General features: G+C 46.8%; 1 protein-coding gene across 3 annotated transcripts in view; it reads right to left on the reverse strand.

Moving 5' to 3' along the window:
* CCSER1 (coiled-coil serine rich protein 1) overlaps window positions 1-27010 on the reverse strand; it is an 892842-nt gene that overhangs the window by 532414 nt on the left and 333418 nt on the right. For all 3 annotated transcript variants that reach the window (XR_009555820.1, XM_060247055.1, XM_060247056.1), the window contains exon 6: window positions 13290-13367. Coding sequence is in view for 2 of the 3 variants with exons in the window: in XM_060247055.1 (XP_060103038.1) it covers window positions 13290-13367 (78 nt within the window). In the remaining variant the exon portion in view is untranslated. The remainder of the gene's footprint in view (window positions 1-13289; window positions 13368-27010) is intronic.

Raw genomic sequence — 27010 nt, forward strand, 5'->3', positions numbered from 1 at the left:
TCCCAGGGTGGGCACTTCAGCTTTGTCCCGAAACCACGTGTTGGAGTACCTTTCTCCCAAACGCAGCCTCAGCTGAGGCCGCCTTATCAATCCTGTAGTGTTTAGTGAAGGAGTGCACCAACTTCCACGTCGCCACCTTACACACTACCTCCAGAGAAGGAAAAGCCCTATAGCCCTATAGGCCGCTGAAGTGGCTGTCCCTCTAAGGGAATGGGCTGTCACCCCTTTCGGGGGCTCCAACCCTTTCGCCTTGTAAGCCTCGTAAATGCATCCCCTAATCCATCTACTAATGGTAGACACTGATACTTTCCTTCCGTTATTGGAAACCCTGAAGGAGACAAACAAAGAGTCCAACTGACGAAACCCCTTGGTTCTAAGTGCTCTACGGACATCCAAACAGTGCCACAACTTCTCTTTCTCATGAGCTGGATTAGGGCAGAAGGAAGGAAGCACAATGTCCTCCGCTCTATGGAAGTGCGAGTTTACCTTTGGAATGAAGGCTGGATCAGTGCGTAGCACAACCTTGTCCTGATGAAAAACGCAGAGATCCCTATGTATGGAAAGAGCCTGAAGCTCCGACACCCTACGCGCCGAGGTGATGCCCATTAAGAACGCCACCTTGAAGGTCAGCAACTTAAGGCTACGTGATGCCATGGGCTCAAAGGGCTTGCCACAGAGTGCCTTCAGCACTGTGTTCAGATTCCAAGAGGGGAACCTATGAACCTGCGGTGTATTAACCAAAGCAACCCCTTTTAGGAACCTTCTGATATGTGGGTGTGTAGAGATAGACTTGCCCTTCCTTGACCCTCTAACTGCTGCTATAGCTGCTACCTGTCTGCGCAGGGTACTGGTGCTAAGACCTTTTTCAAGCCCATCTTGTAGAAAGGATAAAATAAAGGGGACCGAAACCCATAAAGGGTCTTCCCCCCTCTTCTCACACCAAGCATGAAAAACCTGCCAAGGGATATTATAGCTTCTATTGGTGGAAGTCTTTCTGGAAGACAATATTGTGTCTATTACAGGAGTAGAATAACCCAGATGGGTCAACTGCTGCTGCTCAATCTCCAAGCAGTGAGCTGCAGCATTTCTGGTCGCGGATGATGCAGCATGCCCTGAGACAGAAGATCCCCTCTTGGAGGAATCCGCCACGGCTCCATTATTGACATACTCTGAAGTTCCTGGAACCAGGCTCTCATGGGCCAAAAGGGGACCACCACAATCGCTTCCGCTTTTTGTTCTTGCACCCTTTGCAGAAACCTCTGTATGATCTGGAACAGAGGAAAGGCATATAGTAGAGTCTTCGGCCAGTCTGAGTTCAGAGCGTCGATAGCCACCGCTCCTCTGCTTCTTGTCCTTGAGAAATACTGAGACACCTTGTGATTGCTGTATGAGGCAAAAAGATCCACTCCCGGTGTCCCGAATCTTTGGCAAATTTCTCGAAAGGTCTTGTGATGAATTGACCATTCCGACTGGTCCAGTGATTATCGACTCAGCCAGTCCGCTACTACATTGTCCTTTCCTGCCACGTGAGTGGCTTTGATGGATTGAAGATGGACTTCCGCCCATCTGAACAACATCTGTGCTTCGTCCTGAAGCTTCCAGTACCTGGTGCCTCCTTGACGATTCACATAGGCCTTTGCTGTCATATTGTCTGCTTGTATCAACACGTGAGTCCCGACCACCCCTTTTTTCATTTGAAGCAAAGCCAGACGTATGGCTCTTAATTCCAGGAGATTTATACTTTCTTTGGCCTCTTGAATGCTCCACTGACCTTGCGCTACAGCTCCTCTCGTGTGAGCTCCCCAGCCAAAAAGGCTGGCATGTGTGGTCAGCACTACTCTCTTGGGTTCCCACAGCTCCTGCCCCAAGGTGAAAAGATCAGTAGCCTGCCACCACTCGAGGTCTTTTAGCAGCTTGGCTGGTAGTGTCAGTGAGATCGTACTCCTGATACTTATCTGCTTCTGGAACGGTAAAAGGAATTTCTGGAGTGGTCTCGTGTGGAACCGTGCCCACTGAACTACATCCTGGCATGATACCATCATTCCCATCAACTTTGCTAGTAGCATCAGCTTGACTTGCTTCTGCTGCTTGACTTCCGCTATCAGCTGTAAGATTTTTGACTGTCTTTCTGGAGTCAGAAAAACCCTGTCCTTGTTGGAGTCGATCTGGACCCCTAGGTGTATTAGAACCTGGGAAGGTTTTAGCCAACTCTTCTGGACATTTATAACGAACCCGTGCGAACTGAGGGTTCTCATGGTCAACTCGAGGTCTCTTCTCGTCTGTTCTGCCAACGGGGCCTTGACCAGAATGTCGTCCAGATATGGAAAAAGGGACACCCCCTGTAGTCTCAGGACGGCCACCAGAGTGACTAAGACTTTTGTAAACACTCTGGGAGATGACTTTAGACCAAAAGGCAAGGCCCTGTATTGGTAATGACTCATGTCGTAGGCAAAACGGAGAAACCTGCGATGTTCCTTGGCGATGGGGATATGAAGGTAGGCTTCTGACAGGTCTATGGATGCCATGAAGTCTGCCTGCTGAATAGCCAGTAGAATTGACTTCAGAGTCTCCATCCGAAACTTTTTTGTAACGACCGACTAGTTCACCCACTTCAGATCCAATATCGCCCGAATGTCCCCGTTCTTTTTGGGAACCACGAAGAAGACTGAATAAGTGTCTTGAAATTTTTCTATCGTAGGAACCGTTTTGATGGCTCCTATCGCCAGCAAATGGTCTATGGCCAGTAAAAGTGTTTGATGTTTCTCGGGAGATTGAGATTTTTGTACTTCTAGGAAACGGTGTCTTGGAAGCGAATAAAATTCCATAGAGCAACCGTTGGTAACTGTGTCCAAGACCCATTGGTCTGATATCGTTTGGTGCCACACATGGGAGAATCTCTGAAGTCGTCCTCCTATCCAACTTGGATCTAGAGGACCCTCCCAGTCATGCTGATGTAGGCTTCTTTTGACCTTTAATTGGTTGACTTTGTTTCCACCCCGAAGGAAGTCCTGGCGTCTCTAGACTTTGACCGCCACTTTGTCCTGAATGGCTTGAAGGAGGTTTGTCTGGAATCTCTCTGATTTCCTCGAAAGGACTGAAACCTTTGCCTCGACCTGTTATCCCGTCTCTTGAAAGGCAGGACTTTTTTCTTATTCCTGTCCTCAATAAGATATCTATCCAGGCCTTCTCCAAAGAGTGAAGTCCCTTTAAATGGAACTGCGGCCACTTTAACCCTGGCTGAAGGATCCACATCCCAATTACGCAGCCACGTATTCCTTTGCCGTGACGCTAGAGGCCATGGCTCTGGCTGATAGTTGAACTGCTTCAAGGGTAGAGTCTGAAGCAAAGGCAGTGGCCAACGTAATTTTCTTAAGCGAGTCCTTAATGTCCTTCGGTAGGTCATCCCGCTTAGCCAAGTCAGATAACCACATATATGAAGCCCTACAAAAAAGAGATGTGGTGGCTGACACCTTCAAAGAATTAGACGAGGCTTCAAAATCCCGACGTAAAGCTTGCTCTATACGCTTGTCCGTCGAATCCCTTGGCATCCCATCCGCATCCACTGAGAGCATGGAATTGGAGGCCAGACTATTGACCGGGTCATCTACCACTGGTAACTTCAGCCTCTTGGTCGCCTCTGGGATGAATGAAAAGAACTTAGAGAAATCTGACGAAACCGTCTTTGGCTTGGCTGGATGTTCCCACTCCGACCTGATTATGGAGAAAAAACCAGAGGGCAATGGGACCTGCAAGGGTTTGGAACCTGATTTAGGGATGATATCTTCCATTGCCAAAGGAAACTCTGCATCTTCCTCCTCCTTGTTTTTGGGAGTGTACTGGATCTGAAGTGTCCTAATCACCTTTGGAAGAAGGCGTGAATACACTTCTGCTGGAAAAAGTTTGGAATGAGTAGAGGATGCCCCCTTCTCTTCCTCAGATAGTTCTCCGGTGTCTAGGGACGAAGAGCCTTCAGACAAATCAGAGTCCTCTTCCTCCTGATCAGATGGAAAGGAATGTAACTCTGACCTGCTACACTTTAGAGGTCTGGGAGAGAAATTTTCCTCTTCTTTATCTGCTTCTCTGTGTTGAGTTTGCGTGCTCTTTTGAGGGGAGGGGGTGGGGTGGTCGCAGAAGCTGCCTGAACCTCTTTTCTGACCAGTTCTTGAATCCAAGAAAAAAGATTAGATTTAGCCTCATCTACTGAGACATCAGCCTGGTGATCTTCTGCCCCCTCTTCCTATGCTGGTGAGTCAGCCAACTCCAAGTCACAGGTGCCCCCCTCCATTATGGCTCCCTTGGGAATTTGGTGGAGGCAGCCATCTTAGAGTGAATGGCCCTGTAAACACAAGAAGCACAGACAAAATGGCTTCCATTCCCGCCAAAAGAAAACAGCCCCTCCAAACAGAGGATGTCCCCTCCCCCCCCCCACTAGCATAGCACTAGTCTTAATCCCTTTCCCTTTTCCAAAAATTAACCAATGCCATACCAAAAAAGGGCCATTCTCCTGAGCCCAGGTATACAAGGGAAAAAGGGGAGGGGGAGGAGGGGACGCTGGGCATGCAGTGAATCCTGAAAGGCTCTCAGAGTCCTGCCTGCTTATATCTGGAAAAAAGGGGCTTCAGGGCTAGGTCTGTAGACCCCCTCTGGTCCTTGCAGTCCCCCAGACAAATCCTCCCTCTTAGGATTCCCCCCATGCAGGGCTTACCGCCGCCGGGAAGACAACCGCGCTGAAGGCTCTGTCATCGGCGCTCTGGGAGGGCTGCGTGTCAAGCACGAATCCTATCCCTGTTAATCTGTCCCCCTCTCTCTTCTTGTTTTTCTTAGTTGCCGTTCCCTAGACCCCCGGGGCTGCCGGAGTGCCTTTGCTGGGAGCGAGAGAAGAAGAGCGATCGCCTGCCCTCAGTACATCCGTCGGGCGGGAATCAGAGGAGGGAAGAACGGCGCGTGCGTATGCCTCTGCCTGAGGCTACTGAAGCACTCTGCCAGAACGTGGGAGGGAAAAAATCCTCCCTCGAAAAACACAGTGGCGCTGTTTTCCTCCCGTGCTGGGAGCTTCCAGGACACTGAACATAGGTAACCTGATCCTTCTTGCTGGGTATTGATTTTCTTCTTTTCTTTCTTTTTTTTTTATGGGTCAAGAGCCACAAGGGGGCTCTAGAAGCACATCCTGCTTCGATAGCAGGGCTAAACAAAACTGACTTCTGAGGATCAAGCACCTCCCCTTCGGGTCAAAGTTTGTTAAGCCCTGCAATCGAAGAGGAGGAGCTATGATCCCCAAGAGTGAGGACTGGCCCACTCCTGGGACCACTGGAGAAGACATTGGATTTATATTCCACCCTCCACTCTGAATCTCAGAGCCTCAGCTCACAATCTCCTTTATCTTCCTCCCCCACAACAGACACCCTGTGAGGTAGATGGGGCTGACAGAGATCTCACAGCAGCTGCCCTTTCAAGGACAACTCTTGCAAGAGCTATGGTTGACTCAAGGCCATTCCAGGAGGCGCAAGTGGAGGAGTTGGAAATCAAACCCAGTTCTCCCAAGAGTCCCCGCACTTAACCATTACACCAAACTGGCTCTCGAGAATGAAGGTGGTGAGGAAGATGACTTTCCTTTTGGTAGCTACTATTTTATGGAATCACTTTATTGAAGAAGTGAGGAGGGTACTACAAGACATTATAAAAATACCAGGCACTTGCTGAGTGAATGTTCGGCTCCTCTTTTTTAAACAGATGTTCCCTGTGCTTGAAGTTGCTTTTAACTGTGCCATTGTGATTCTTCTCTATTTTGATAATACTGTTAAAATAATTTGAATAGTAATCTGAATATTATTTTTAAATCTATCTTGCAGAGTTGTTGTGAGGGTAAAATGGAAGAGAGAGAAATGAGGTAGGATGCTTTTGGTCCACACTGGGGAGAAAAGTGTGGTATAAATAAGGCATATAAAAAACAAACACAGCAGAAGATGTGGGGGCCAAATAAAAGTGGGTTGGTAGGTGAGTGGGAAAGAGAGAAGGAAGCAAGATAAGGGAGTCGCCAGGAGGAAGGAAAGAGGAAACAGTGTGGGGAGGGGTTTACCATCATTCAACTGGGTCCAGCCCAACAGTCAGCACTGAACAACTGAGTCAGTGCAAAGTTTTCCCAGGGAAAGGCTGCCAGGGGGAGAGAAGGAGGAAAAGCTTAAGAAATGTAGGTTGGCTGGAAAGTGGGAAGGAAAGAAGAAAGCAGGAAAGGGGGAGAAGCTATGGGGGCTTTCAGGGAAGATAAATAGAAAGTAATGGGAGAGGAGAAAGTGTGAGGCCCCTCACAAGTTGTTCTGAGTCCCCCATGTCTAGTATTCTAAAGTGTTGGGTTTTTTAAAAAAAAATTACTTCCTTTTTTGTAACATCTCAGTACAGATAAGTCATGAAGAAAAGCTGGGACTTATTTAAAATTCAAAAGTAAATCCTAGTATGCAAAAGGTCATCAGCTGTCCCACAGGGGCTCAATGCTCATTCTCTGTTTGATAACATTGGTCTTTCGGCACTGCATAAGCAAATCAAATTAAAAATCTAAAACATTTCTGTTCACTTCATGAGATCGGGAAGGTGGGAAGTATTAGGACTGTGTTGGCCAGAGTAATACATTTCCTGTCATCAGAAACCAATATTATAGACTGACAGTTTTTGGAACGGGTTATTGCATATAAAATCGCTCACTCATACTACTGCTGAAACAATATTGCTCTCTCCTGGAGCTAGTCAGGAAGCAATAACAGGAACTGTTGCATTTGATATTAGTTTTATTTCCACTTAACAGCACTGGCTCACAGATAACATCTGACTTTCCCTGCAGCCCAACATCAATGTTTACATGAGTTCCACAGGAATGGGGAGATTTCCACCCTTCAAAAGTGTCTAAAATGAAAAGAACAATTGCCTCCCTACTAAAAGCATTGATGGCTTTATTTTTAATATCTCATGCTATTTTTAATATCCCATGTTGTTTTTTTAAAACACAGCAAGAATGCCCACAGAAATTCATATCTTATCTTTTTTTCCATCCTTCATGAGAATTCTCAAAAATAACCTCCTTGAAGATTTCCATACCATCACTCTTATACCATTATTCATGATGGCACCGGAATCGTCTTTGATGAAAACTGAGGTGGCACAAGGAAAAAGTCCCCCCCCCCCCAAATGAAGCATTTCTTGTAACAGAAAATAAAGGAATACACACAGAAAGTTTACTGAGCAAACGCCCTACAGCTCAATTCAGAATTGGATCAGTAATTACAAGCATCAAAAGAGTGTTCAAAATCAACAGCAACACTTGCAGCAGACAAACAAACACCACTGAAGGAGAAATTGTAAGGATCCAGAGAACCATGGACAAGTTCACAAAAGATCACAAGTCACAACCTCTGGAGAAAAGATGTGCAATTCTTGGGCTTTTTGATCATGACTCAGACAGCCTCCAAATTCAGACGACCTATAAAGTTTCTGCTTCCTCCCCTTTTGTTCTTTATTGTGGGGGACAACAAAGAATCTCTAAGAATATTGGTGTAAAATGCATATTAGGATTTGATGGAAGAGTATCTATGGTGGAGGTGAAATGACTGGATGATATGATATCCTGTTAGATCACTTAGTGTAACAATGTAATTGACTAGCAAAATGGGAGTCCTTTGCACCTTGAAAATCAAGATTTCCAGGCTAAGAGTCAAAGCTTCCTTTGTCAGATATCAACTCTCGAAAGCTTATACTCCAGAAATGTTGTTGGTCTTTAATGTGCTGCTGGATTCAGATCTTGTCTTCTACTGCAGACCAACATAGCTACCAACTCTGGAAATCTTGTAGGTCTTTAAGGTGCTACTGGACTCAAATCTTGCTCTTCTACCACAGAACAACATGGCTACCCACCTGAAACTAACTTAATTTACTAGAACCATCAAGCCCTTATCAGCATTACATAATGAGTCATTCGGTATCAGCATATCACTCCTAACAACACTAACCTAACTCTTGGTTAATATTTTAAAGGCAATTCCTCTAAATCAGGAATATTAGAAAAGAGAATTAAGAAATGCAGGAGGTTCAGGCCCCATTACTAGTAAAATTCTAGTCCTCAGTGGCTTTCAGGTTAGCATGTGTCTAGACGAGAAAGTATAGCAAGCGACCAGAAGGGGAACAGGCAGAGAACAATCCAGAAGTACAAGGGGATAGCCAAGTGGCTTCTCACAACAATGAACAGTCTAAAGCTTTGAACTCTATAGCACACAGTGGCGCACAATGGACTCTCCAGGATCATGCAATTCTAATGTTCAGTATTTTATGACTCCCAGGTTCAGCAGTTCCCTCTGGTAATATGTCTTTGACATTCCTTTGAAGTAGAACCTTGATGGTGCAGAGAATCTACATCTATACCACCACAAACACAGACATGTCAAGTCATGCCATAATACTGGAAAAGGAAACTGGCTTTCAATACATGTTTTTATTTTTAAATGCATAGACAAATAAATAATAGCTATGGAGCAACCTTCTCCAGATGTTAGATCTCTAGAACTGATTTCAGCTGCAAGGAACTGTGGGGAAGCATATGGATCGGGGTCAATGTACTTTGAAATTTCTTCTTTACCACTTCCTTATCCAGTTCTACTCCCTCAGCTGAAACACCCCTCACAGAAGAAAAAGGCAGTTACCTATATTCTGCCGCACCCCCACTCTCAGACTGGGGCTAAATGGAGTCCACAGGCAGTTTTGATCAGGGAAATAGCAATGAGAGCAGAGTTAAGGTGTTTCTTTCCCACTGCTATAGTCTTGGATCATCTCTGGCCCTCTGACTGCTTTTTAGGATGCATTACACATCAGATAATCCAACCAAAGATGTCCAATGCCTTGTGGTCTTATGAAAACAGAAAGGAATCTTTGCAAACCTGAAGCTGGGAATTCATCTAACAATATCTCAAAGAATAAAATCCTCATCTTGATATGATATGATCTATTTTTTGTCATTTTGTTTCTCCATGTGCATTGATATTTATTTCAATACAGCTATCCATTTGTAAATATATGTGTGTGTTGTTTAGGGTGGCCAGACCGTCCCGGTCTCCCGGGACATTCCCGGATCTGGCCACCCAATCCCGGATCCCGGGCTGCCTATACCGGGACCATTAAAGGTCCCGGTTTAGGCAGCCCAGGAGCCGGTGGGCCGCGGGCGCGGGCGGGGAAGGCGGGGAGTGAGGGAGGGAGCGTCCCTGCGCCTGCGCAGGGCCCCTGCGCACGCGCAGGGACGCTCCCACCCTCACTCCCCGCCTTCCCCGCCCGCGCGCGGGGCCCGGCGGCAGTGGTGGAGGCCTCTCCGTGGCCTCCGCTGGTCGCTGGAAGCCCTCCAGAGACTCTGGAGGGCCTCCAGAGACCAGCGGAGGCCGCGGAGAGGCCGCGGGGCACCCGGCGCTGGTCCTGGAAGGCCTTCCAGAGCCTCTGGAAGGCCTTCGGGGACCAGCGCCGGCCAGCGAAGGCTTCCCCGCGGCCTCCGCTGGTCCCTGGAGGCCCTCCAGAGTCTCTGGAGGGCCTCCAGGGACCAGCGGAGGCCGCGGGGAAGCCGCGGGGCACCCGGCGCTGGTCCCGGAAGGCCTTCCAGAGCCTCTGGAAGGCCTTCCGGGACCAGCGCCTGCCAGCGAAGGCTTCCCCGCGGCCTCCGCTGGTCCCTGGAGGCCCTCCAGAGTCTCTGGAGGGCCTCCAGGGACCAGCGGAGGCCGCGGGGAAGCCGCGGGGCACCCGGCGCTGGTCCCGGAAGGCCTTCCAGAGCCTCTGGAAGGCCTTCCGGGACCAGCGCCGGCCAGCGAAGGCTTCCCCGCGGCCTCCGCTGGTCCCTGGAGGCCCTCCAGAGTCTCTGGAGGGCCTCCAGGGACCAGCGGAGGCCGCGGGGAAGCCGCGGGGCACCCGGCGCTGGTCCCGGAAGGCCTTCCAGAGGCTCTGGAAGGCCTTCGGGGACCAGCGCCGGCCAGCGAAGGCTTCCCCGCGGCCTCCGCTGGTCCCTGGAGGCCCTCCAGAGTCTCTGGAGGGCCTCCAGGGACCAGCGGAGGCCGCGGGGAAGCCGCGGGGCACCCGGCGCTGGTCCCGGAAGGCCTTCCAGAGCCGCTGGAAGGCCTTCCGGGACCAGCGCCGGCCAGCGAAGGCTTCCCCGCGGCCTCCGCTGGTCCCTGGAGGCCCTCCAGAGTCTCTGGAGGGCCTCCAGGGACCAGCGGAGGCCGCGGGGAAGCCGCGGGGCACCCGGCGCTGGTCCCGGAAGGCCTTCCAGAGGCTCTGGAAGGCCTTCCGGGACCAGCGCCGGCCAGCGAAGGCTTCCCCGCGGCCTCCGCTGGTCCCTGGAGGCCCTCCAGAGTCTCTGGAGGGCCTCCAGGGACCAGCGGAGGCCGCGGGGAAGCCGCGGGGCACCCGGCGCTGGTCCCGGAAGGCCTTCCAGAGGCTCTGGAAGGCCTTCCGGGACCAGCGCCGGCCAGCGAAGGCTTCCCCCGCGGCCTCCGCTGGTCCCTGGAGGCCCTCCAGAGTCTCTGGAGGGCCTCCAGGGACCAGCGGAGGCCGCGGGGAAGCCGCGGAGCAGCCGGCGCTGGTCCCTGGAGGCCTCCAGAGGCCAGCGCCGGTATCGGAGAGGCCCGGCGCTGGTCCCTGGAGGCCTCCAGAGGCCAGCCCCGGCAGCTCCCTCCCTCCCTCGCCGCGAGGCCGCCGCCGGAGGACTCCCCGCCGCCGCCGCCGCTGGATCCGCCGCCCTGGATTAAGGTAAGGGGGCCGAAAGCGGGGGGGGCGGGGGGCGGCCTTCCTTTCTTCCCTCCCTCCTCCCTTCCTTCCTTCCTTTCTTCCTTCCTTCCTTCCTTCCCTCACTCCCTTCCCTTCCTTCCTTCCTTCCCTCCCTCCCTCCCTCCTCCCTTTCTTCCTTCCTTCCCTCACTCCCTTCCCTTCCTTCCTTCCCTCCCTCCTCCCTCCCTTCCTTTCTTCCTTCCTTCCCTCCCTCCCTTGCCTTCCTTCCTTCCCTCCCTCCTCCCTTCCTTTCTTCCTTCCTTCCTTCCCTCCCCCCTTCCTTCCTTCCTTCCCTCCCTCCCCCTTCCTTCCTTCCTTCCTTCCCTCCCTCCCCCTTCCTTCCTTCCTTCCCTCCTTCCTTCCTTCCTTCCTTCCTTCCCTCCCTTCCTTCCTCCCTTCCCTCCCTTCCTTCCTTCCCTCCCTCCCTTCTTCCTTTCTTCCCTTCTTCCCTTTCTCCCTTCCTTCCTTCCTTCCCTCCCTCCCTCCTTATGTTGTTATGTGATGCAGAGTGTTGGACTGGATGGGCCACTGGCCTGATCCAACAGGGCTTCTCTTATGTTCTTATGTGACGCAGAGTGTTGGACTGGATGGGCCACTGGCCTGATCCAACAGGGCTTCTCTTATGTTCTTATGTGATGCAGAGTGTTGGACTGGATGGGCCACTGGCCTGATCCAACAGGGCTTCTCTTATGTTCTTATGTGACGCAGAGTGTTGGACTGGATGGGCCACTGGCCTGATCCAACAGGGCTTCTCTTATGTTCTTATGTGACGCAGAGTGTTGGACTGGATGGGCCACTGGCCTGATCCAACAGGGCTTCTCTTATGTTGTTATGTGATGCAGAGTGTTGGACTGGATGGGCCACTGGCCTGATCCAACAGGGCTTCTCTTATGTTGTTATGTGACGCAGAGTGTTGGACTGGATGGGCCACTGGCCTGATCCAACAGGGCTTCTCTTATGTTGTTATGTGATGCAGAGTGTTGGACTGGATGGGCCACTGGCCTGATCCAACAGGGCTTCTCTTATGTTGTTATGTGATGCAGAGTGTTGGACTGGATGGGCCACTGGCCTGATCCAACAGGGCTTCTCTTATGTTATTATGTGACGCAGAGTGTTGGACTGGAGGGGCCACTGGCCTGATCCAACAGGGCTTCTCTTATGTGACAATACTGACTTTGGTGGACCCAAGCACTGATTCAGTGTAAGGGAGCTTTGCGTTTGTGTCTTCTAGTGCAATTTTGTTCTCAGATCCTGTATTTACTTCATCAGTATATGGGATAAGGCACTTTCTCAACTGTGCTGCATAATGCAGCCTATTTATTTTGTCCTGTTGGCTCTGTTGGCTCTATCTGCGCCACCTTCATCACTTTCGGGGTGTGGATCCCCCAGTGGAGTGGTCTCCCGACTCCCTCCGCTGGCTGTTTCTGATAGCCCTGCGCCCCCTCTTTCATTTGATATGTGTCCCGTGCGGGTGCCACCCTCCCGCCGGGAGATGCCGCAAAATGAGCCCCCTTGAGGCTTATGGCGGCAGGGCTCGGGGGAAGCGAGCTAGACTGCTGTTCTTTTGAGGGGTTATAGAGTGTTTCGAGCCCGTCCCTGTGGCATCGGTCCCATCATTGTGGGGCCCAGGGGGCCGGCGCAGCGGCACGCTGAAGCAGCCTGTCGGTCACTTCCAGGTTCCTGTCCTGCATCTTGACCGGTGTTATTAGTGACAGGCTGCTTCGGCGTGCCGCTGCGCCGGCCCCCTTGGTCCCACAACGATGGGACCGATGCCACAGGGACGGGCTCGAAACACTCTATAACCCCTCAAAAGAACAGCAGTCTAGCTCGCTTCCCCCGAGCCCTGCCGCCATAAGCCTCAAGGGGGCTCATTTTGCGGCATCTCCCGGCGGGAGGGTGGCACCCGCACGGGACACATATCAAATGAAAGAGGGGGCGCAGGGCTATCAGAAACAGTCAGCGGAGGGAGTCGGGAGACCACCCCACTGGGGGATCCACACCCCGAAAGTGATGAAGGTGGCGCAGATAGAGCCAACAGAGCCAACAGGACAAAATAAATAGGCTGCATTATGCAGCACAGTTGAGAAAGTGCCTTATCCCATATACTGATGAAGTATATACAGGATTTGAGAACAAAAATGTTTCCGGCGGTGATATTTGGGGGATTTTTGGGGACGTCACAGGAAGTGCTGTGAAGTCACTTCCTGTTTCCGGCAGGTGACGCGGGGGAAATGATGTCACAGGAAGTGATGCCACTTCCTGTTTCCGGTGGTGGCATGACATCACCGGAAGTGACGTCACCGGAAGTGACGTCACTTCCTGTTTCCGGCGGCGCGCGCGCACGCCCCCCCCAGTGTCCCTGGCTGGCCTTCAGACATTATGGTCACCCTAGTGTTGTTGTTCTGGAAGAGGGTAGTCAAGTGCTCATCATTTCCAAGAAAATGCAATTCCAACATGCTGAAGTTTTTCAGACCATACACAGTATGTAGTTTTTAGTAAAAACTCTTTACCTTGAAAGGTAGCGGTTCTTCAGTAAGTGGACTAACAGGAAGAGAATTGGTGCTGCTGGCAGGACTCATATCGGCACTCTAAGTGAGAGGGGGAGAGAAAAATAAATAAAGCCTAGATCAGTATGGGATAAATTAACATTGTTTTGACACTGTTTATGAGCACACTGTTGCTGTGATCCTCCAAACATGGAAAATAAAAAGGTGACACATCATGTACTACAACCAAGAGAAAACAAATGATATAAAAATGGTAAATAATACAAAGAAAATGCCCTGCAACTGTTTATTTCTTTTCTTGTTGTAATTCTCTAAAGAACAACAGAAGCCTTTTCATAAAATAGTGAATAAAAATCTGAATGCATGACATCCTGAAAAACACATGAGTATTAAAAAAACACAACCTTTTTAACAGAGTCAAAGGAGGAAAAACTATGAACAAATCCCAAAATTCAATGTGACACAAAATACTGTGGTCAAACAAGATTAACAGGGAAAAACAGCACAAAGGAATACATAATTTTTCAACTTTAAAATCCATTGCTGGCCCATTGCAAATGGGGGGGGGGGGAACCCTGAATAGTTAATTGATCTTTAGGAGACAGCTGAAGACAGTCCTATTTAGGACCACATGTGATTAACTTAAAGAAGTCCTAAACTGCAATTTCAAAATTTTGTTTTTAAACAGATTTATGTATTTTATCTACATTGTAAACTGCCTTGAGCTCCATATGGAAGAAAGGAAGCTAATAAATGTTTTAAATAATGAAAAATAAAGATGGGTCAATGCATAGCTTGTGCTATGAAGAACTCAGCCCACCAGCTCATCAAGATACCTCTTGGTTTTAGTCTGTGCTCAGATAACTGGAGTTATCAAGTGCCTGGGAGGTGCCCAATTCCGTCCATGGTGAATTATACATTGTGCGGCTGGCTTAACAATCACATACCTGACCTACTCACTGCAAGTCCACATTTTAACTCCACAACTGTTATAAATACATCTTTGTGAAAATTTAAACTGGGTAAAGAGTGATCGCCACCAGCTCATAAAGCTGGTTGGTTCAAGCTGCAGCATCTTGCCTTGAACCTATTTCCCCCTTTTTTCCCCCCTATACAGAAAGGACAATACAGCCACCATAGATAATTGTGCCATAAAATATGTACAGTGTCTTGAATATCAGTCCCCCAGATATGGCCAATTTTGTTTGTAACAGCTGCTTTTCAGCAAGAGCGTGCAGGGCTATGATAGCTGGCAGATACTGACTTCCCTCAAGATCACTATCAAAATTTATTGATCCAAGAAGTTAACACTGGCAGAAAATATCTTCACTGGATATTAGAAGCAAGAGAACAAATAAATCTTGATAGCTAAAGAAAGGAGAAGACAATCTGTGTACTTCACAGCTTTTTTAAAAAGGGGGGTTGAGTGAATGTTATTTATAACTTATTTTCAGGGTGATTGCTTCAGCTATATTGTTGGCTATTAAACTTGGTACAAGTTGTACATAGCTATGAAATGAGATGTGACCGAATAAGAGCTTCTATATCTAACATTTCAAATTTAAATGTTAGTGTACAGGGCTTTTTCCCCTTTTGGAGCAGGAACTCCTTTGCATATTAGGCCACACACCCCTGACGTAGCCAATCCTCCAAGAGCTTACAAGGCTCTTAGTACAGGGCCTAATTGGCTACATCAGGGGTGTGTGGTCTAATATGCAAAGGAGTTCATGCTTCAAAAAAGCCCTGTTAGTGTATATGATTTCCTTGAATTCTTGTATCATCTGCTTTGCTCCCATAACTAGCCTTTAAAAAAATAAGATGCCAGTCTACTGATCAAAGATACTGAATTGCCCAGATGTAGAGTCAAGGACACGTTGCTGGTTTGGGCCAGTTCCATGTTATGTGGCAGCAAATCTGGGTTTGCCCTTATATCTAAATTCAACAGGAAGTTTCAGCCAATACTGACTTGTCGATTAGCATATGTGCATGATGTCACATTTGTCATATACATTGTCATATCCCCTGCTTCAGCGGGGAGGGCAGGATATAAATCAAATCAAATAAATAAGAAAGATGAAAAAATGCAGGCCCTGTAGAATTAGAACTATAGCATTAAATCAGATTATTTTTCCCCCCAGGACATTTATGCTGTTCAGGTAGGACTGCTTGTCTCATGAGGCATCAGAAAGGTTGCTTTATAAATAAAGAACACTTAAGACAATGGCTCAATTTAGACATTGCACAAAACAATGGCTTAATGAGACTAACGGTGGTTAGTGTGATTGAATTCTGGCCATTTGGTAACTATGGGCACATGAAGCTGCCTTATACTGTCAGACCATTCACTGGTCACTCAAGGTCAGTATGGTCTATTCTGACTGGCAGTGGATTCTCCAGGGTCTTAGGCAGAGATATTTTACATCTACTACTACCTGATCCTTTTAACTGGGGATGGTCAGGGATTGAACCTGGAACTGTTGGTCCACAAAAAAAGAAATGTGAAGTATGGCCCTTCTCCAAACTGTAAAACTCCCCAGGTCTGTCAAACTAGGATATGAAACCACAGTTTGACATTATTAAACACAGCTGGTCTTAATGCTGGTTTCTCGTGACATGTGAATATGGATACCCTGGCTTTATCCTGGCTAGCTGGTGAAACCACCTTTTGCAGCTAGCTAGATAAACATCTGGCAAGAGCAAAGGTGATAAAACTGGTATGTCTTGAGGCAAACTAGGATTAAAGTGACTGGCAGCCAAATCTTGTTTTCACCTACTAATCATAGTTTTGCTCTATATCTGAACCAAACAGCAAGCACCAAAAGATAAAACACAGTTTTGAAAGGGCCCACTACACATTCCACTCTAAGCCTGCCAGAATTTGGATCACTCAGTGACCCCTAGCATTGTACACAGATTTTATACGCACATTTTTTTCTCCTTTACCTACAATTTCAAGATGTTGGTATTGACCTTTAAAGCCCTGTAGGGCCTGAGAACAACGTATTTGTTTTCTCCTATATGAACCTACCCACTCTGATATCTCAGAAGCCCTGCTTCAGTTGCCCCCACCATCTGAGGCTAGACGGGCAACGACCCAAGAAAAGGTTTTTTCCATTGTGTCATCAAAACTCTGGAACTCCCTCCTCAGGGAGATTCATCCATCTCCCTTTCTGTGTCTTTCACCAGCAGGTAAAGGCCTTTTTGTTTGGTCTGGCACCACCACCACCCCCCCAATAATGGTATTGGCCCTCCTTCCACTTTGTGTTTCAATTTAATCTTGGATTGGATAAAAATATGGAGCAGAGGTCCATCAGTGGCTATTAGCCACAGTGTGTGTGTATGTGTGTGTGTGTATGTATATATATATTGCCACTGTGTGACACAGAGTGTTAGACTGGATGGGTCATTGGCCTATAATTTTAGTTGTTTTTATTATTGTTTAGATGTTTTGACATTCTTAGTCTGGATAGAAAGGCAGCAAAAAATGTTCTAAATAAATTTCACGGATGGTAACTTTGGCACCAATATGTGACATGAGAATCGAGAATTCAAGTGTGGACTAGCATGGTTATTCAGTCGTCTGCAGTTAATAGCAGAGGACAAGAATATGAGTGCGTACATGTTGAGTTTGACGGAATGTAGCCCAAGGTAAACTTGACTGAAGCTGACACTGATTCCTTTTTTACATGAATATTTTAGAAAATATCATTTGAGATGTTGGACGTCATCAGTAACAGCTCATAACCCCCCGAAGAAATTTCTCATCAATCTCTATGACACGACACTGGAAATGCACTGAGAATTGCATATGTAATGCATTTGTTAACAAAATGCTACACAGCAAATAAGAATTTTGTCAGTCTTTTGTTATTTGCAAAATATGCTACAGAAGGATCTCGACTTCGTCAATAAAAAAGGATACACAATACATGTGCAGTAGGGTGCCATACACACTCTGCAAGAGCAATTTCTCCTTGCACAAAGGGGTTATGTCATATATAAATGTCTAGCCTGCTTGCTTTCGTATTAAAGTTCTAGGAGGATCAGAATGAAGGCTCCACCGCTAAATGTTAAAATGACCTGTCAAAAGTGGTTCCATAGTGAAATCACAAAAGCCCTTTGGAGAAACAGATGAAGCAGTGAGAATAATTGCAGTCACAACATTTAAGATGTGCAAAATGGCTCGTTAAAAGCTTTGGTGAAATATGCTGCAACTCAAGGAAGTTAATTCTTTTTTTCTGAAAGCTTTTGAAAAAACAAAGCGTAACTTCCACGTCATATCTCCTTCAGTGAGATTTACTAAATCTTACCATTCACAATTCATAACTCAGAATTTCATTCATTCATGGTCCAATTATATGATGTGGTCCACAGACACTTTTTACTCTCACTGTACCATCTTGGTGAACACTCCACTATTACATTTGGAAATGTGGTAGTTTTGCCATTGGAAGGCAACAGACAGCCCCCTGCCCCCGAATATCCATGCATTTAACCGTTTGTGGGTATTCCGAGAATGGAACACTGCCACACAAATAGTGAATGTCTACTGTAAACATTACATGTCACCCCAGTTTTTAAAAATCTAACATCGCCAGCACAAGATAATAGACAAAGACATATTAATAATTGCAGTTCTGTACACTAAAAGTACCTTCACATATTATAGAAAGCAAATGATTGAAATCTTATTTTATTTCCATCCTACTGTCTGGACTATGGAGGTCTTGAACCCCACGCCCCCCTCTCCCTCTCCCTAGCTTGTGTAGCTTTGGACACTGAAATTAACAGAACATGTAGTAGATAAACCTGTACCAAGACAGAGATGTGTGCATGAGCATGTACAGTAGTATGGTGGCACAATCTCATTTATGTTAGGGTTGCCAGATCCCCCTGGCTACTGGTAGGGGATGGGGGGGTAGGGTTGCTAGTTCCAGGTTGGGAAACTCCTAGAAATTTGTGGGTGGACCCTTGGGAGGACAGGAACCTCAGTGGATATAACAACACAGAATCCACCCTCCAAAGTATCTATTTCCTCCAAGGGAACTGATCTCTCTAGTCTGGAGATGAGCTGTAACGCTGGGGATATCTAGGTCCCACCTGGACACTTGGCATCCTTAACTATTCTCGACTTATGTCACACTTGTCAAAAATGCAGCTCTAAACTATTCCAAGTGTCTGCATAAAAAACAAAACAAAAACAACCCAGTGGATTAACAGAGCAGAATTGGCATCTTCAAGAAGTAGCATTTCTCAGATGATTTTTCTCCATCGTCATAGCAGAGGACGTTGGTGGTCCCCAAGCCCTGGACACTGTGCAGATGTAAGACATTCAATTTCATTCATTTCACCATCTTACATTTTTGATATATGGGACTACTTTTCTGCCAATGGCCCGTAGCTAATGCAACAGACTCCCAATCTATACTTCACATTCCTTGTAAATGAGAGGTAAGCTGTGTTACAGACCCTAATTTGGTGGCACAAATGAGAACTGCCCAGAGGCAACTCTAATTATTACTGGGATTTGGGGATGGCTCCAAGCATCGCAGACTAGCATTTTTTTGGATCTCTCTTCAAACAGTTATCAAGTCAAGCCTTGGGGAAAACAGAGCCGGAATCTATCTTGGCATCCTAATTGATTAACGAAGCCAAATATAGTCATACAATAATTTTAAAACAATAATTATTCTTTGAATTCTTGACATGAGCTAATCACCTAGTGTTGAGTGCAACAGAAATTAGCACCAACACACAGGTGCATGTGTTTCATTCTGGAAGTAAACTTTTGTTTTCATTTGTGTCAGACAGAAAATAGCAAAATAACAATAAAGAAGATCAGCAGGAGGCTAACCAGGCTCTAATTTACATTGCCTATAAATTGTTATTGATAGCTCAATAGATAATAGATAATAGTGACTGATGTGTTGGTAATAAGAATAATCAGTTATCCAGAGACACTGCTGGATGGCAGTAAAATACTGTTACACTTAGAAGCCAGTAATGATAGACAGGGTTAATATGAACAGGCATCATGGTTGCCATTTATTGCCTTGTGCTGGGTGAACCCATGTGTTTCCACTCTAAAATACAATTATGGCTGGATAATCAATTGAGCTATTTATATAAGCCCCTAGGTTAGAATCAATTAGCTTTTCATTAGGTGAGAGTGCATGATGCAAATATCTATGGAAAAACACAGTATTAGACAACTTAAGGTACAATTACAAGAGATGTGGGAGGTCCATGATAAGATTTCCCACTGCATTGTTTAAGGTTAAAAAGAACCATGGGATGCCTGGTTCGAATTTAGACCAAATCACAGGAAATGGTTGTTTTAACTCTTTTGCCCATACTGTTAGCCTTGATATAGCAGAAAAAGACAGGCACAAAATGGGTACTTGTCATTTTCTTCTCACAATACCTCCTGGTAGGGGGAACCTATTTCTATCAAATAAATGGCAGTGATGCCGGGAGGGTAGTCACTGATCTCTCTACGCCAAGGCCCCAGTTCCAAAAGAAGTGTCCACTGCAGCTACCTTTTAGACTTAAAATACACTGGAAGATCTGGGAGTGATTTTGCTACACTGCTCAAAGGTAATGACTGATTTTGAACATTCAGCGCTGAAAGTATGAAAATCACAAAGTGATTCATGAGAGCAGACCAAGCTGTGTATTGTTCATAAGTAATACAGAGTGAGGTGTAGGGCTATTGAAAGAGGCCTATGAAATTTTGCATGGAGTAAAGAGAATGGACAGAGACAACCTTTTCTCCCTCTCCCAAAATACTGGAACTCAAGGACATCCAATGGCATTGATGGGCAGTAGATACAGGCCAGACAAAGGAAAATACTTTAATCAATGAGTATTTAAACTGTGGGAACTCAAAGGCAGAGCCGGCTGCCCCGCTAGGCAAACTAGGCGATTGCCTAGAGTGCCGGCAGGGCAGGGGCGGCAAAATCGGCCTTCCCCCCGCAACTGCCTAGTTTGCCCCCCCCCGCGCCGCCTCCTCCTCCTCCCTTCCTTCCCCACTGCATGTTAATTTCAAAGTCCCCCCCCCCCCCCAGCGATCGGGAAAACAGTTCCGCAGGGCCACACTCCCAGTCTTTCAGGAGCAGCGTCCTGAAAGGGTGGTCCCGCAGCTGCTGAGCTGGCTCCTCTCAATCCAGGAAGTGGGGAGGGAAGGAATCAGCAGCCGCGGGACTGCCCTTTCAGGACGCTGCTTCTGACAGACTGGGAGCGCGGCTCCGCAGCGCGGTTTTCCCGATCGCTGGGGGGGGCGGCTTTGAAATTAAAATGCAGTGGGGAAGGGAGGGAGGAGGCGGAGACGCGGGAGGGAGGGGGGCAGCGAGTCGGCCTAGGGTGCCATGGGGTGTTGGGTTGCCCCTGGGTCCTGCGGCTGATTCCTCCCCTCCCCACTTTCTGGATCGAGAGGAGTCAGCTCAGCAGCTGCAGGACTGCCCTTTCAGGACGCTGCTCCTGACAGACTGGGAGCGCGGTCCTGGGGGGGTGGCTTTGAAATTAACATGCTGTGGGGAAGAGAGGGAGGAGGAGGAGGCACGGGGGTCCGTGGAGTGTCGGCCTAGGGCGCCATGGGGCATCAGGCCGCCCCTACTCACAGGAGCACAGCTCCTGAACCTTTCTGAGAGTTCCACCTCCTCCTTCTGCGAGTTCCACCTCCTTGTCCATTGAATAGTATGTGCAGCTGCATAACAATCCCTGGATGAGCTCCACCACCTATTTTTTTACAAAACGACACTTGCTGCTACAGGATGCAGTGATGGCCACAGACATACATAGATTTGAAAGGGGATTAGAGAGATTCATGACCTTTCAGTCGCCATGGTGACTAAAGGGAACCTCCACATTCAGAGGCAGTAAACCTCTGAATACCAGTGCTAAGAGGCAGCACCAGGGGAAGGCCTCTGCCTCTATGTCTTGTTGTTGGCCCTCCAGAGTAACTGGTTGATCACTGAATGAACAGGATGCTGGGCTACACAGACCACTGGCCTGATCCAGCAGGGCTCTTATGTCTTACATCTCAGTGATTAGGATAGACCTGACCAGAAAAGCCTTAGAAAACATCCTGCCTGCACTCCCTCATCATTTCCCCTGATGGAGGAGGACTCAGGACTGGGTCCCATGCCAGCAACTGCACAGCTTGACCTGACTCTCTTGGGAAGAGGCAGATGCAACAGGGAAAGAGGGAAAGCAGAAAGGGTGGAAGCCAGACTGGGTGATTGGTAGGAAGAAAGAAGCAGGAAAAATGGAGAAGTTATGAGGAGAGGGAATGGCCAAAGGAAACAGAGGATACAGAAGGAAACGTGGTGCACCCTGAAAACCCTTGCAGGTCCTCTGCTTTCACATTATATTCCCAGAGACACATTATACTGTGGGGGCTGTTGTTCCTGTCCTTGGGGAGAGCAGTCGAAAAAGCATCTACTCAGTGATAATGAATTTAGATAAAATCATTCCATCAAAGGCTGCAGAGCCTGCAAAACTGAGGTATTCCCCCCACCCAAAGGACCTGGGGGCTGGCAAGCCTATTTACCACTGATTACTGTAGGTCTGTCTGATGAACTTCACAGAACCCCTGTTCACTATTAAAGAAATGACGGACGAAGCCACAACTCTTCCAACATAGGAGAGAAAACCCCCATCTAACTCTGTGCTAGAAAAGACCTACAATTCAAGCTACAGTCTATGAGCAGGTGTTTCCACACCTGGGATACACACATTTGATTAACATTATATGTACCTTTTGTCACTCATGCATTGTACCAATTCTTCCAATGTCTTAGAGACAGTCAAGATTTAAGCAGTCAAGTTTTCAAGATACTGTGTGGACACAAGACTTCCTCACGTAAATGAAAACTTCCCTTTGACTGTGTTTGATGTTCACAGCTTGAATCTCTAATTTCCAGCACTGTCCCTAATATATCACCTTCCCATAGCTGTCTAAGGTTGCAGAGAAACTGAATTACTGCTGCTTCAGAAACTCTCATATTCTTCCACTGAACATGTAATTGCTTCAGAATCTATTACAGCTCATTAATGCCTTCTATGGAAATCTTGACAGATCCAGCCATACCACTGAAAATAAAGTTTTTCTCAATTAATCGCTTGAATGTTACAAAATCACAATTAAGATTCTGGTTCTATAGGACTGTGAAGACACTTATCAGATTTTGAAAAGATAATTAGATTTATTTCCATTCCATTCCTGCATTCATTTTTGACACCGGGTGAATGAAGGCAATCATTCACAAAGTGGTAAAATATTGTGACAAGCATAAAACAAACCTGAATGAATTTCACTATGTGATCTTGGCACAGTGGTAAGGTCAGTCTGGTCATATTTTGCACCTAGACATCTGAAGAAGAAGAGGTAAAATTCTCCCTACCATTTGGTGTGATGATTGTCTTCTCAAATGGTTGCAAATAGAGGATGGTCATCTTTATTCATTGTCAAGCAGGCTGAATAACTTAGACTACCCAGAGCTTGTCAAGAGTTTGTAAGCAAAGCAGGGTTGACCATGGTCAGTATTTGGATGAGAGACCACCAAGAGCATCCAAGGTTGGCATACAGAGGCAGATGATGGCAACCTCCTCTACTCATCTCTTGCTAAATCAATAGCAACTCAACAGTACTTTATTTGTTGTTGTTGTATTCATGATCAAGTCACAAGTCACAGAACTTAAAATTTTATGGCATCTCAAAATTTACTACATGGGATGCAGAGAGAGAGAGAAACACTCACCATATAAAAATTACATGTACAAGCTACCTTACTGTGACTTTACTGTGCAAAATCATAATTAACATACTGAGCCTCAACATGGGTTAATATTACAGTGAATCCCCTAAACTACTTAGATGAAGGACAGAATTAAATGCTCTAAATAAACAAACAATGAATGTTCCTTCTTGACAATGTCTTGCCTATTAATCACACATATCTAATTTATGCTGTAGAAAAATGTACACCCACCACGAGTCCATAGCACAGAATAATTCAATGCAAAGATGAAAAAATAGAGACTAAGGGGATTAACTACTGGCATCAAGAGGATCAAAATCAAAACAATGATTTTTGGGCTGAACCAGCATGGATGAGATATTTGAAATATTTCCTAATGATAAATGGTACAAGAGAGCTTTTAATCTTGTCAGATATTGGAAGCTAAGCAGGGTTGGTTGGTATTTGGAAAGAGGACCTCCAAGGTAGACGAAGAAGAAGACCACAGATTTATACCCCACCCTTATCTCTGAATCAAAGTCTCAGAGTGGCTTACAATCTCCTTTGTCTCCTTCTCCCACAACAGACACCCTGTGAGGCAGGTGGGGCTGAGAGAGCTCTTACAGTGGCTGCCCTTTCAAGGACAACTCCTACAAGAGCTATGCCTGACCCAAATCCATTCCAGCAGCTGCAAGTGGAGGAGTGGGGAATTAAACCTGGTTCTTCCATATAAGAGACAGCGCAGTTAACCATTAAAACAAACTGTGCAGAGGAAGATAGTGGCAAACCACCCCTGCTTCTCACTTGCTTTGAAAGCCTCTTTCTAGGGTCACCATAAGTTGGCTGTGACTTGATGGCACTTTACACACACACACACACTAAACAGGGCTGCCAGCCCTGGGCTGGTAAATACCTGGAGATTTTAAGGGTGGATACTGAGAAGGGAAGGGTTTGAGGAGGGGAGGAAGTTCATTGGGGTATAATGCCATAGAGTCCACCTTCCAAAGCGGTCTTTTTCTCCAGATCACTGTCACCTGGAGATCAGCTGTAATACAGGAGATTTCCACCCAACACCTGGAGGCTGGCAGCCTTGCACACAACAAAGGGTAAAACTCTGATATATGGAGCTTTGAATATACAGTGGGTGAAGCAGAAAGGAAATAAAATTATTTATTGCATTGGCTGTTCATTTGAAAAACTCTAATAGAAGAGAGCAACCATAGAAAGCAATGAAAACGAGCACACACACTTGTTTTTATTTATGAAGCAAATTATTACTGCATAAGCTCCCCTGGAGGCAAAGAGTCATATAGGAAAAATATTAACTTTTTTTTAAGTTATGAAAATTATCAAGTATCAGGGCATGGTAAGAATTTGAAGATGTGAAGCAAGCTGTGGGGTGAGGTGGGGGAGAACAATGATGAATGGGTACAGAATGCAGCTAAATTTAGGACAAAACAACTAGTTGTTCTCCTCTTGTAATTAATTCTGAAATTATACTGTAATAAAGAATTTTGAAAACAAAAAAGCCACTGAAAATGCATAATTATTGCTCACATTAAATGATAGAGCTTGCAGTTTCGTTCATCAATTTGCCAGAGAACAACCCCCCCCCCCACTACCTCATAGAAATCCAAAGGATTGAAACCCAGATTTTCCTCTGATAGTTAAAGCCTCATTAATAAAAGAGACCCTCATTAATAAACTTTTTTCAAACCTAATTTGCAGTTTTTGATGCTTATAAAAAAATACCCTTTCAACCATTTTTGTAATCTAATCTACTGTCACTAAAGATTTTCATTAATTACATTGCATAGCACCATCAGTGTGCTCAGAAAAGAAGGAACCAGTCTCTGCCTTGAGGAACTTACAGTTGAAAGACAAACCCTTCGGTTCTTTAAAATGCACTAGTTAGGAAATTACTGGGTTTAGGATAGCCCTTTTTTCCTATCACGAGAAAACCTTTCTTGTAAAGACGCATGGTTGGCATGAAACTCAGGATTCCAAAGCATGGTGAAACAGACCTTCACTGAACAAAAACAATGAAGAAACATGTGTGTTACTGCAGATCAACATAACACATATACCTTTTATCATTGCACAGAACTGAAATTAATTTGCAGATAATGGTCAGTCAGGAGAAGCTGGATTAACTGAAACTGACATTCAGGTAATAACTTGTATTTCTAGCTAAAAGTTGCAATGTTTACTCCTACTTCTACTGATCTTGTTGGGAGACATCACATCAGAACACCCTTATTGCGATGACAGAGAGCCAGTGTGGCACAGTAGTAGTTAATAGTGTCAAACTAGTATCTGTAAGACCCAGGTTTGAACCTCCACTTGGAAGGTCCTGGAAGCTCACTGGGTGACCTTGGACCAGTCACTCTCTCTCAGCCTAACCTACCTCATGGGGCTGTTGTGATGATAAAATAGAGAAGAGGAGAACGGAAGATTGGTATCACTTACCGTGAAGCTTCCTTCTCGGTGGACTGGCAGTGGGTCGGTCCGACTACTGGGTATAGGCTCCTCCTCCTCGTCACAGGGTCGGGTGCTCCAATCGATCCGGAGGGGGAGTGGCCTATACCACCCAGGACGCGCCAGTTGTATCCAAGCCGCATCCCCCTAATAATAAAAATTTTCACCACCTCCCCATTCACGTACAGAAACGAATAAATGAGAAGATTAGTTTATCACAGTTCAACGCACCATACAAAATGGCAGATTGAAAGAAAAAGTCATTGTCAAGCAAAGCAAAGGTAATATCCTCCCCGCAGGGAAAGCACCATTGCTCCAGAATCCATCTCCAAAACCCAGGAAGCCGCTCAACTTCAACGGGCGGGCCGGACCGACCCACTGCCAGTCCACCGAGAAGGAAGCTTCACGGTAAGTGATACCAATCTTCCGTTCTCCGGTGGTCTGGACAGTGGGTCGGTCCGACTACTGGGACGTAACAAAGCTGAACATCCCCGGGCGGGACCGGCTTCCCTGTTTAGAGTGCGTGCTGCAGCACACGCCTCCCAAAGGCCGCCTCCGCTGAAGCCCATTTATCCACCTTAATAGTGTCTGGTAAAGGTATGTACCGATTTCCAAGTCGCTGCCTTACACACAGCTTCTAAGGACAGAAAAGACCGGTACACAGCTGATGTTGCAGCACCCCTTAGAGAATGGGCCGTGATCCCATCTGGAGGGGTTTGACCTTGGGCCTTGTAAGCCAAAACAATGCACTCCCGTAGCCACCTGCTAAGGGAGGAAGTGGAGACCTGTCGTCCCTGCGACTTCTTGCTAAACGAAACAAACAATGCATCAGACTTCCTCCAGTCTTTTGTGCGATTAATGTAAAAACTAAGTGCCCTCCTAACATCTAAACAGTGCAGCTCCCTTTCCTTGGGAGACTGGGGATTGGGACAAAAATTTGGAAGAACCAACTCCTGGGACCTATGAAAAACAGAATTAACTTTAGGAATGAAAGATGGGTCTGGTCTCAGTACCACCTTTTCATTATGGAAAACACAAAGCTCCTTGTCAACCGACAGGGCCCTTAATTCAGACACTCTCCGTGCTGTAGTGATACCCACTAGAAAAATTGTTTTTAGAGTCAGTTCCTTCAGTCCACAGGAAGCCATAGGTTCGAAGGGACACCCACACAAGGCATTCAGTACTATATTCAACTTCCACGAGGGGAATCTATGTACCTGTGGGGGCTTAAGGAGAGCAACACCCTTTAGGAACCGTTTAATATGCGGATGCGCTGACAAGGATTTACGCCCCCGCACCCCCTGTATAGACGATATGGCCGCCACCTGATGCCGTAGCGTGCTGGTAGAAAGCCCCTTGTCTGCCCCTTCCTGAAGAAAACCTAGAATACCATTTACCTTCACCTTCATCGGATCCCACCCCCGTAAGGTAGACCACGAAGCAAAAACCTTCCAGGTGGTATTGTATATCCTATTAGTGGAACACTTACGCTATGCCAACATAGTG

Source organism: Heteronotia binoei, chromosome 9 (assembly GCF_032191835.1).
Source record: "Heteronotia binoei isolate CCM8104 ecotype False Entrance Well chromosome 9, APGP_CSIRO_Hbin_v1, whole genome shotgun sequence".
In the NCBI taxonomy this organism is placed as follows: Eukaryota; Metazoa; Chordata; class Lepidosauria; order Squamata; family Gekkonidae; genus Heteronotia; species Heteronotia binoei.